We start from the raw sequence: 12,871 nt of genomic DNA on the forward strand, positions 1-12,871 counted from the left end.
TTTAGAGGCATCGTTTTGGCCGGGCGCGGTGGCTCACGCCTGTAATCCTAGCTCTGGGAGGCCGAGGCGGGTGGATCGCTCGAGGTCAGGAGTTCGAGACCAGCCTGAGCAAGAGTGAGACCCCGTCTCTACTAAAAAAAAAATAGAAAGAAATTATCTGGCCAACTAAAAATATATATACAAAAAAATTAGCCGGGCATGGTGGCTCATGCCTGTAGTCCCAGCTACTCGGGAGGCTGAGGCAGTAGGATCACTTAAGCCCAGGAGTCTGAGGTTGCTGTGAGCTAGGCTGATGCCACGGCACTCGCTCTAGCCCGGGCAACAAAGTGAGACTCTGTCTCAAAAAAAAAAAAAAAAAAAAAAATAGAGGCATCGTTTTGAAATGTTCCATCTTAATTTGGCATGTGAATCAGTTCATTCAGTTTAGTTATAAAACTAAGATAATTATTTAATTACTGTGTTCTTGTGGTAATGGTTGTTCCTCCTTCATTTTTTTAGCAGCATTATTGAGATATAGTTCAAATACTATACAGTTTACCTATTTAAAGTGTACTATTCAATGTTTTTTTGTGTATTTACAGAATCATGAAACCATAACCACAATTTTAGAACATTTTTATTCCTCACAAAAGAAACTCTGTACCCATTAGCAGTGACTCCATATCTCCTCTGCCTAGCCCCAGGCAACCATTAATTTACTTTCTGTCTCTGTGGATTTGCTTCTTCTGAACATTTCATTTACATAGAGTCATATAATATATATGGCCTTTTGTTCCTGGCTACTTTACTACTTAGTTTGAATTTCATGGTTCCTCCATGTTGTTGTATGTGCCAGTATTTTGTTCCTTTTTATTGCCAAATATTACATTGTATTGATGTGTCACATTTTGTTTATATATTCACCAGTTGATGGACATTGGATTATTTCCACTCTTGACTGTTATGCACAATGTTGCTATGAACATTATTATTATAATTTTTAAAAAAACAACTTTTATCTCAAAAAAATAAAAATAAAAAAAAAAACCAAATAGAGTCTTGCTCTGTCACCTGAGCTAGAGTGCCGTCAGCCTAGCTCATAGCAACCTCAGACTCCTGGGCTCAAGTGATCCTCCTGCACGAGCCTGCTGAGTGGCTGGGACTACAAACATGTGCCACCATGCCTGGCTAATTTTTTCTATATATTTTTAGTTGTCCAGGTAATTTCTTTCTATTTTTAGTAGAGACGGGGTCTCGCTTTTACTCAGGCTGGTCTCGAACTGCTGAGCTCAAATGATCCTCCCGCCTCAGCCTCCCAGAGTGCTAGGATTACAGGTGTGAGCCACCATGCCCAGCCCACTGTGAACATTATTATACAAGTTTTTATTTGGTTGTATGTTTTCATTTCTCTTGGGTATATACCTAGGGGTGAAATTGCTAGGTCAATAAGTAACTCTGTTTAACATTTTGAGGAACCGCCGAACTGTTTTCCAGTGTACTACCAGCAGTCATGAGGGTTCTAGTTTTTCCACATCCTTGCCAACTCTTGTTATTATCTTTTTGATTATAGCCATCCTAGTGGGTGTGAATTGGTATCTCATTGTGGTTTTGATTTGCATTTGCCAAATGGCTAATGATGTTCTTTTCATATGCTTATTGGCCATTCTTATATCTTCTTTGGAGAAATGTCTATTCAGACCCTTTGCTCATTTTAAATTGGGTTATTTGCCTTTTTATTATTGAGTTATAAGAGTTCTTTGTATATCCTGGATACAAATTCTTATAAGATATATGATTTGCAGGTATTTTCTCCCATTCTATGGGTCGTCTTATTACTTTCTTGATAGTATTATTTACAGCACAAAATATTTAAATTTTAATGAAATTCAGTTTATCTATTTTTGTTGTTATTGTTGCTTTTGGTGTCATATCTAAGAAGGCTTTGCCTGACCAAAGGTCATGAAGATTTATTCCTGTGTCTCTCCTTCATTTTAATAATTATAACTCTTCATGCCAGAATGCTTCCAGAACAAAAATAACTTTATGATAAAAAGTTTTTAAAAATTTTAATTAGTCTTTATTAAAGATCATACATTAAAGAAAGTAATACTGCATCATTTTTATTATTCCTCCAATTTTCTTTGAAAAACAATTGAAGTATCGATATTTGCATAATATTGACAATTTTGTTAATTCTATGTGTCTTGTTAAGAGATTAAAAAATAGTGTTGTCACTTACTGATTTTTTTACAATAGCCCTAATAAGTGAGAATAGAGTCAGTTTTTAGAAATTACAAAAAAAAAAATGAATTTAGAACTGTAGATGCTATGATAGTTCATAGGAAAACCAGGCTCTTTTGCCCTAAATAGATAGCCCAGGATTCCTTCTCTGACATAATCATATATTGTATCTAAGCATAAACAGTAGCTACTGAATGCAGTGACAATTAGCAAAATTCATAATCTGTTATTCATTAGTTAAAATTAAGATATTGCTTGATTTACTGAATTAGGTAAATAAAAGGGTTTGTTGACTCCAATAAATTTCTATAACAATTCACAGTATGAAGTTGTAAGAACTATTTTATTTTACTCACAGCCATAAATAACCAAACATAATGTACATCTTAAACTTAACCAGCATATGACATAATCTTGTATGTAGAAAATCCTCAGGAATTCTCTCTCTCTCTCACACACACACACACACACACACACACACACACACACGAACCAATAAGAGTTCAACAAAGTCATAGGATATAAGATCAATATAAAAGATCAATTTTACTTCCATATACTAGTAATAAATAATTCAAATATGAAATTAAGAAAATAGTTTTATTTACATAGCATTAAAAAGAATTAAATACATATAAATAAATTTAACAAAAGAAGTATAAGACTTGTACAATGAAAACCCTAAAACATTGCTTAAAATATTAAAGAAGTTATGAATAAATGGAGAGGCATTCCATGTTCATGGACTGGAAGAGTCAATATTAAGATGGCAATACTCCAAATTTACTGTATATTCAACATAATCTCTATCAAAATCCCAGCTGTGTTTCCCCCCCCAGAAATTGAGAATCTGATCATAAAATTCATGTGGAAATGAAAAGAATCCAGACTAGTAAAACAATCTTAAAAAAGAAGAAGGACTTACACTGCCCAATTTCAAAACATACCACAAAGCCACAGAATCAAGATAATGTGGTATTTGCTCACAGAAAGACATATGTACCAATGGAATTGGATTGAGCATCTGAAATAAACCTTTTTATGGTCAATTGATTTTTCACAAAGGTGCCAAGGCAATTTAGTGTGGAAAGGACAGTCTTTTCAACAAATGGTACTGAGACAATTATTGCATACTGAGGCAAAAATATTACTTTGGACCTTTATCTCATGCCATATACCAGAGTTAACTTAAAATTGATCATAGATGTAAATATAAATTCTGAGACTATAAACTGTGAGAAGAAATATAGGAGTAAATATTTGTGACCTTGGACCAGCCAATGATTTATTAGATATGACACCTAAAGCACAAGTGATAAAATTGATATATTAAGATTCATCAAAATTAAAAACTTTTATGCTTCAAAAGACACCATTAAGAAGATGAAAAGACAAGCCATACAAACTTGGAGAAAATATTTATAAATCATATATTCAAGATAGGATTTATATCTAAAATATATAAAGAACTCTTACAACTCAATAATAGGAAGACAGCCCAATTAAATAATGGGAAAAAAATTTGAATAGACATTTCACCAGTGAAGCTATTCAAATGGCCAATTAGCAGATGAAAAGACATTCAACATTAGTCACTAGGGAAATGCAAATCAAAAACATAATGAAAAAAAAAACACCGTCATGAGATATTACTTCACACCCACAAGAATCCTATAATTAATAAAACAGACAGTGACAAATGTTGACCACCACGTCAAGAACCTTGAACCCTCTAACATTGCTGGAAGGAATGTAAAATGTGGCAGTTACATTGAAAAACAGTTTGGCAGTTTCTCAAAATATTAAACATAAATTTATTTTCATCATTCAACAATTCCACTTCTGTTTAACCAAGAGAAAGGAAAGCAGTTATCTACACAAATCTTCAAAGTTGTATTATTCATAATAGCTCAAAGTGGAGACAGCCTAAATGGCTATCAACTGATGAATGTATAAACAAAATGTGGCAAATCTGTATAATGGAATACTATTTGACAATGAGAAGGAATGAAATAGTGATACATGCTACAACATGGATGAACCTCACAAACATTACACTTAGTGAAAGACGCTAGGCATGAAAATTGACATATTGTGTGATTTCATTTATATGGATTATCCAGAAAAGTCAAGAAAATGACATTTAGAAGCAGAGAGTAGATTAGTAGTTGCCCGGAGCTGGCAGGGGTGAGAGTGACTTCAAACGGGCATGAGGTTTCCTTCTGGGATGATGAAAATGTTCTGAAATTAGATTGTGGAGATGGTTGTACAATACTGAAGATTTTATTTATTAAAAATTACTGAATTGTATACTTGAGTGAAATTATGGCATGTAAATTATATCTTAACAAAGTTGTTAGAAAATCTTAAACTCAGATTTGGACATGTAAACAAAATTTTAATTAATATTTCTATCATGTTGGATAGCATAGCTGATTATTATGACATACATTCTATCTAGAAGAATATAATCATAAATTGAGTATATTTCTTCCAAATGAAAGATTATAAAGCTCAGTGAATTTCTAGTGTCATTAGACTCTTTCTAGAGTCTTTGATTATAACTTGACAATACATCATCAACTTGAAACTATTAGAATTAGAGTAAGATTGTCTGCATGGTACAGTGGATGTGATTTCTGCTATACTGTTCATAGACCTTATAACCAATAGCAGTTAAGTTAAATTTGTTGGCTTGCTAAGGTTGCCATGGTCTTAAGATGGTTCACAAACGTATAACCAATTGTGTTGGGAATCAAGAGTTTAGTTCTAACTTGTTATACTACATGTGGAAAAAATTTGGGCTGCATATTTTACATTCCTTGTTTCATTTAATCTAATTTATAAAACAATGTTTGAGGACAAATGTGTCAAGAAATAAGAGGTTATACAAGACTTAGCTTGGATCTCTGGGAAAGCTTAAATTCAAGAGATCCTTTACTGATAGCACACATGTGATAAAAGTTTTTGATGAACCCACTTACCAATTATAAAACTCTTGATGTTAAAATCAAAACACTGCTTGACATTTCAAGAGCATTGTTAAACATCGATATAAAATAAGATTAGGATTCCAAAAGACCAGGTTGGCTAAGGCCTCCAAGAAAGAATGAGTCAATAGAGGAAAGGCCTCAAGGATGCGCTGCAGCACCAAACCACAGACAGGCAGATGTGGAATTTTAGGGGAAAACAACCATAGAAAAACCCAGTTGTTGTGAAACTTTCCAAAGTGAAGGGGACAGGCTTTAATACAAAGAAACAGAATCACAACCAGCCATGGCCTGAGAGCTGGCTGCAGTCACATTAGGGCCCTTCTCCAGCCACATTTGTGGCAATTGTCAGCACCACGTGATGCCACTTTGAAATACACAGGAGTGCTAAGGGGAGTGGGAAAGGTACATGTGGTACCTGTTCGTTTGCTTATCGGTGATACACTCTGGATTGTTGAGAAGAGCTTTCCTCTGCAGTTGAGTAGATCCTGTCTATTTTGCTTCTGTTTGTGAATGGGGAAGTGTCTACCCATGGCTGACAGCAGCATATCTACAAATGCTGATTGACTGATGCACACTGTAGACATTTCTGATTACATACGTATAAGCCATGAAACCATCTGGAGAATATAGGACCTTATAGTGAAATTCTATAAAAAACTAAGTTAGTTTCTCATGTTTGTTGATTGGAAGAAATAGGATGTACTAGTTATCTCACAGTTTCATATATATACATTTTTACACTAATATAGTACATACTAATTTATAGTTTGTAACTTTATGCTTTAGACTTTTAATTTGCTCATATGTATTTTAAGAGCTCAGTAATACACCGTGGATTTTTAGGTTTAATAGGAAGACAATTTGTAGGGTACTCTCTGACAAAACCAACCAATGAAAGAGTTTTTCTGACAACAACTTTTTAAAAAATGAAACAACTGCGGATTAGACCAGGAAATTGATTTTATTTTCAAATTCCAGAAATGTGAGATATGAATTCTTGTTAAGTCTTTCACTGATTACTTACTTTTGCATGCATTTTGCTTTGTATTTCGATAGAGTAAAAAAGCCATAAAGAATATCCTACAAAAATGCACCTACCTACCAGCCCTTGAACCATTTCTATATGATGCTCCTCCCAACATTCTGAAGCATGTTGTTGGACAGTTCAGTAAGGTAAGAAATGCTCCCTTAGCCTGTCAGGGGAGGAAGAAAGATAAAATGATTTGTTAACTTATTTTTTCTGTTGGGTCCATGGTTTTTTGTGTTAAGATGGGGGTCAGAGTTTTACTACTTAACTCTCACTGATGTGCATTGACAGTGAAGGTAAGATAGGTTAATAAAGCTCACAAATGAAACACTTCATCCCTCCTCACATTTTCCTCACAGCCTCTGTACTATCTTACAGTGTTCTCAGGAAGTAAAAATTTCCTAACAAGGTACTTTATATTGATAAGCAACTTTTAGTAATTTTCCCAGTGTCTTTTAGTCTCACTCAGCTGGGAACACTGCAAAGATTTTATAAAGAACAGGAAAAAAGTCTCTGGGCCACTGAAATATTTTTCGCCAAGTCCATATACTTTACTGGAGATGCTCTCAGACAGTAATTTGGAGCACATTGACTTATTTTATGAACAATTTCAACAAGTGTAGCTGTCATATGTCTTAGATCATTACAGACTAAATGATAGTAAATGGTAGTAAGGTAGAAAGGTCGAGCTGACAGAAGTGGGCACAGCCAGCAGAGCTGATTACTGATAGAAAAGGATGTGAGAGAATGAATGCATTACCACAGTCACTGAGAGTCAGGATGCTGACCCTAAGCTGCCAAGAACTGGTTAAGTATGCTCAGTGTATTTGACTTTAGAAAATGGGGTCTGCACAAGTAGTATCCCGTAGTGGCTATGAGCTCAGGCTCAGGAGTTGGAGTACCTGGGCTCACACACACCAGCTCTTATTCTTTAGCAAAGTCTTAACCTTTCTAAACCTTAGTTTAGTTACCAGTAAAATGGGAATAATAAGAGTACTTATTACAATATTTCCTAGGCTTGTTGTAAAAGAGTAAATGAGATATTGCATGTTAAAAGTTTAGCTCAATCCCAGGCACATATTTAACACTTACAAAAACAAAAACAACCAAAGACTTGTTTTTAAGAAATAAAACATGCAAATGGTAAGGCTAATTAAAAAGGTTTTTTAAAAACTGAATGAAGGCTGGGCGCAGTGGCTCACGCCTGTAATCCTAGCACTCTGGGAGGCCAAGGTGGGTGGATCGCTCAAGGTCAGGAGTTCGAGACCAGCCTCAGCAAGAGCGAGACCCCCCATCTCTACTAAAAAAATAGAAAGAAATTATCTGGCCAACTAAAATATATGTAGAAAAATTTAGCCAGGCATGGTGGCGCATGCCTGTAGTCCCAGCCACCCGGGAGGCTGAGGCAGTAGGATTGCTGAAGCCCAGGAGTTTGAGGTTGCTGTGAGCTAGGCTGACGCCACGGCACTCACTCTAGCCCAGGCAACAAAGCGAGACTCTGTCTCAAAAAAAAAAAAAAAAGAATGGAAAGGGAAAATTCATTTGAGTAATCAGTTATAATGCTATATAAATGAGGAGCTACTGTTTGTATGCTATATTTCTACAAATAATGAACAAAACTATATATTTTTATAACTTTTAAAGTAGGCCCTACAGTTAAGTAGGTCTAATTTTAGGTGTCTATCTGAAAGATAGACTCTACTAACAGCTTTCAGTTCTCTCAACTCTGTCCATGATCTCTAATAGCTCAACTGACTCTCAAGTACCATTGCTACCGGGAAGGAGAGGTTTGACATTGCTGAAGCCACCTCAGGGTACAGTTCTGTGTATCAGACACCTGTGTCCTTAATCAAACTTTTTTCCGCCTCTTAGTTACATGGGATGTAGGAGATATAATGGCATGCCCCCTTGACAAAGCAACTAACTAGCCATATCATGCAGAGAAACAGCTAAATACCAAAAGGGGAAAATTGATCCATTTCTTTAGTTGTCTGTATTTTTGGTTGCTAAGTAAAAAATTGGCCAGCTAATTTGGTCATCTGAGAGGGAGATGGGATAAGGGCCTGAGGGGATCATCTATAAATAGGGTTGTTGGCTCTTACAAACAGGTAGCTGACATTATTTCTGAAAGTTTCATTTTGTAGTGTAATCTTTTAGGCTAACGAGTGAGATATTCTAGTTTTATTGAACTTGCTATGAAAATGAACACTAACCTATGGTGAGGTCAAAATAAGTAAATAAAGTCAGTAGGATTTGTGAAAGTTTGATAGCCAAGGTAAAATAAAGACAGTATCCCATATCATATACACTTTTAATGGGACTTCAAGGATATTTTCTTAATCTAAAGATACCAAAACACTAAAAAGAGGTGAGAAAGCAAGGCAGAAGGTGAAAAGATATTAATGTGGCTAGGGATATAGATAGGAAGTAATGAAAATTCTCCAGGCTAAACAAAATATTTAAAACCGATCTATTCAAGTCCTGCAGAGAGGAAAGAAAACAACTCTGATCTGTGGCTAGTCCATTTTTTAGAAATACATACTAGTGCAGTCTTTTATTGTCTAATTGATTTGTATTGCCATTCTATTAGCAAGATCCTTTTGTAGTTTTAGTTATTTGTTAAATGCCTACAGGTACCCTGTACTTTTAAGAATTGGGGAATAGACAAAAAAGAATAAAACAAAGTAGTTCTTCAAGAAAATTTATAATCTAGCTGAGGGGAGCAGACAAAACAGAAAACACTTCAATGTTCTGGACTTTGCAATAAACTTTTTTTTGAGAAGGAGTGAGTGAATGTAGTCTGAGGTATTCAGAAAGGGCTTTGGTGGAGGAAGTACAGGTGAAAAGAGCTGGTCCTTGAAGAAAGAACAAGATGAAGCAGGGACAAGGGGTGTTTCTGTCAGAGGGATAGCAGGAGCCACTGAGGAGGAGAGCAGGAATCCCCACATTGTGAGCCCATCCTCTCCCCAGGACCATCCTGGTCTGGCCGGTCTTGCATAGTACATTTTTTCATCTTTATTGGCTTTTTCTGCTCCACACACAAACATGCTCAAGTGTCCTCAATCCTAAGAACAAAATCTGAACCACCTGTAACCTTTAGTTCTATCCCAGCTTGCCCTCAATCTACTGATTCCCTTTCTCTTTCTGAAACTTGAAAGTTTGACTTGACTTGACTTCTGATGTTTTCCTTAACTGCTGTTAATCTGACTGCCTGAACTTTCCATCTACATGCAACTGCCTTTACTTAATTCTTCAGCACTCTATTAATTGTCAAATCCAGTGATTTTTTTTTTTTTTTTTTTTTAGTTCTTGTTGGTTGCTTTTAAAAATCTTCCCTTGGATTTGTTGATTCCTTACTTTCCTGATTCTTCTTCAGTATCTTTAACATCTTCTCACTCTCCTTTCTCTGCGTACTGTTCAGTACATTCATTCATTTGTTACACATTTGTTGAGTATCTATTAGGTACCAGACAAAAGGAAATTGAATGAATGAATGAATGAATGTATAGTTTCTACCTTCAATGACATTTATGTATGACAGACATATAAATGGATAACTAAAATATTGTGGTAAGTGCACTGGTAGTGGTTTGGCAGAAGACTACGAGAGAAGAAAAGTACTCAACTTATCCTGGGATGAGAGGATGGAAGTGTCCCAGAGAAGGTTTCTTACAGGAGGTAACACTTGAGCTAAAAAGTCTTAAAAAATGCCTACGAGTTAACCAAGCAAAAGAGGGAGTTTATGCAGTGTGGAGGGGCATTTTAGGAAGAGGAAACAGCATGGGCAAAGGCAAGAAATGGCACAGCATGCATGCTTTGATGTTACTGAAACAAAATTTAGGATGTGGATGGTGGATAAGGTGGCTGGAGAGGTATTTAGGAGCTGGGACACAGAGGACTCTGTGCCTTGTTAAGGACCTTGCCTTTCCATCTTGTAGGTAGTGGAGACACCTTGAATGGATGTGAGCTTTATGTTTTACATTTATGAGTGAATCTCCATTGCCTTTGCCCATGTTGATTGCCTTTATTTCATCTTGACAACATAAAAAGTTAATACATTTCTAAAACGAGTGTATTCCACTTCAAGTCATTAGCAGATTTTGGCTCATTATGTTATAGGTATATTGGGCATAAATTCTCTTCTACATTTTCTCAGATACAGTATTGCTTTTTAATAGTAATAATCTAACTTGGAAAAGAAAAGCTGACATCTTTATGTGCCTCACTTTTCAAGGTGCTGCCGCATGATAGCAAAGCTCGGCGACTCTTTGTGACAAGTGGTGGACTTAAAAAGGTTCAAGAGATAAAAGCAGAACCTGGTTCTGTCCTTCAAGAATACATCAACAGTATTAACAATTGTTACCCAGAAGAAATAGTAAGGTGAGGAAAAATGGACTTTGAGAAGTTCAATATCATAACGCAGTTTTTCTGGTTTTAAATGTAGATTTTATATCCACTGTGCCAAAATGTGGACTTTGAAATACTACATGAGGCCAATGTATACCTTTATTCTCTCTTGGTCTCTCCTCCTGCAATTAAATAATGGTCTAATTGACACACACATTTCCAAATCAAACTGGAATGTCATTTAAGACATTTCTGTACTAACATGCATTACAAAAGAGTACCCAAATACAGAATTCAAATTAAACTAATAGTTTTTAAATTGTGAATTCCTGATTTAGAAAAGGCCTACAGATTCTGATTTTCACAGTTCTGTGAATACTACTTTTCTGCCTTAGGCTCACATTGACATTAAATGGAGTATTACAAGTAGAAAAGAGATGTTGAGTAACAAAAAGAAAGTTACTATCTAAATGCAAAAAAAATTAAGTAATGTTTATGATATGCAGGTATCTCAGAGTAAGGTAGCAAGATGCTATTTTCAAGATTAATATTTTTTTAAATGAAATTGATTTGCAGAGCATTAAACCTAAGCCTCAGTTCTTATAAGACCAAGAGAGAGCTATACCACTAAACCCCAAATAAATAAAAACAAAGTTATCAAGAAAAGATAGAATGATTTAAACTGACTCTTGAAAAATGCCCACAAAGAATGCAGAATAAAAGGCATATTATTTATCTATGGTTTTTCTAGTCCTGCATTCATTTCTTATTTTCTTCAATATTAGAAAATATAAATTGATTTTTAAAACATATACAATGACGTATCAGTTATAATTTATATCTGTTCATTCTGTTTAATATTAATGGCTTTTAATACATATAGTAACATTGATTTTAAAAGCCAAAAATAATTTTAAGCTTAAAATTTGTTTTCTATTCACATATATTCACCCAGTAAATTTTTTCCAGAGTTGCAAGTTTATTATGTGCTTTTGGGAAGTTTATGAGAACTCTTTGACCAACAGAGTTCTGATAAGTCAGCTTTAAAAATATGTATATATGTATAAAAGGAGTAGTATATCATAAAATGTATAGCTACTATATATAATATTCAATTTTATATTTTAAAAGTTTGTATAACAAAATATGTGTGAAACCACTAAATGAAAGAAATAAAAAAACCTTTTATCAAGAAAATAAAATTAATTTTTCTACATGAAATATATGTCCCTTCAGGAAGAATGCTATTTTATATAAGTTTAAAATAACTTTCAATGTAATTTTCTAACAAACAAAATTATAGAAAGATGAATAAAGGTAAACTTAAAGGGGCCCCCAAAATGAAATGACCTATTAGAATCAACCAATGGTAAGGTGCTTTCTTGAATAGAATTTTTTCTTTCTGCTTTTTTTTTAGGTGTATTTTAACTAAGCACCAGGAGAAATTGAACACTCAGTCACATTAGAATTTAATCTGGTGCTTTGTCAAAATATCATTGTAAATTTTTAACTTCTCGAATTCTGTGAGCTGGGATTTCACTTTAAAAATTGGCTAATTATCATGAAGAATTCAGTTAGCTGACTAACGTTTTCAAAATTCTGATTTTTTTTAAAGCATTAGGTTCTGTAAAATGGTGTTTTATAGAAATCTTTGAAACGTCTTTCTATGAAATAGACAAAAGTAATTCCAAAATGGTTTAGTTTTTACAATTACATAATTCTCAAGAATCACTTGGTGACAACTATTTTAAACTAATTATTCTTTACAAGATTATAAACTAATACATTCTCTCATCTGTTACTAGCCTAAATATTTATTTCATATTACTTTCCAATTTTAGTAATCTTTAAAAATGTTTTAATAAAGGTAGGTAATATAAGAGGAAAGGGGCCTGGACTAAACATTAGAAGACCCAAGTTCTAGGCCTGGCCCACTCCACAGCCATAAGATGAACTCCTTTGTCTTCTGAATCTCTGCCTAAACTGGAGAGAGAAGCGGCTTTTGGGAAACATCTACTTTGGGGAGGGAGGCATGTACACGTCTGCCATTCAGCATATTCTGGTATCGTAACAATATAATAATAACCCCAATTCTACATGGGTGTAGGATAAGGTTAATCCACTTACATTCTTAAAGGACATTCAGAGGTAAGTTGACAGCCAGAGGGAAGTTCCTGTTCTTTTTTTGGAGGTTCATTTTGGTTCTTTCATGAGGAGTATGGCTAAAAGCTCAGGCTGAGGTATCAAGCAGACCTAGATTCCTCTCTCAGTTCCAACTACTTAC

General features: G+C 34.7%; 1 protein-coding gene across 3 annotated transcripts in view; it reads left to right on the forward strand.

The window, feature by feature from the left end:
* The window catches only part of SPAG6 (sperm associated antigen 6), a 59,207-nt gene that overhangs the window by 42,781 nt on the left and 3,555 nt on the right, over window positions 1-12,871 (forward strand). For all 3 annotated transcript variants that reach the window (XM_045534739.1, XM_045534747.1, XM_045534742.1), the window contains 2 exons: window positions 6,270-6,386; window positions 10,475-10,620. In XM_045534739.1, coding sequence (XP_045390695.1) covers window positions 6,270-6,386; window positions 10,475-10,620 — 263 coding nt within the window. The remainder of the gene's footprint in view (window positions 1-6,269; window positions 6,387-10,474; window positions 10,621-12,871) is intronic.

This window comes from Lemur catta, chromosome 1, assembly GCF_020740605.2.
Source record: "Lemur catta isolate mLemCat1 chromosome 1, mLemCat1.pri, whole genome shotgun sequence".
Classification (NCBI taxonomy): domain Eukaryota; kingdom Metazoa; phylum Chordata; class Mammalia; order Primates; family Lemuridae; genus Lemur; species Lemur catta.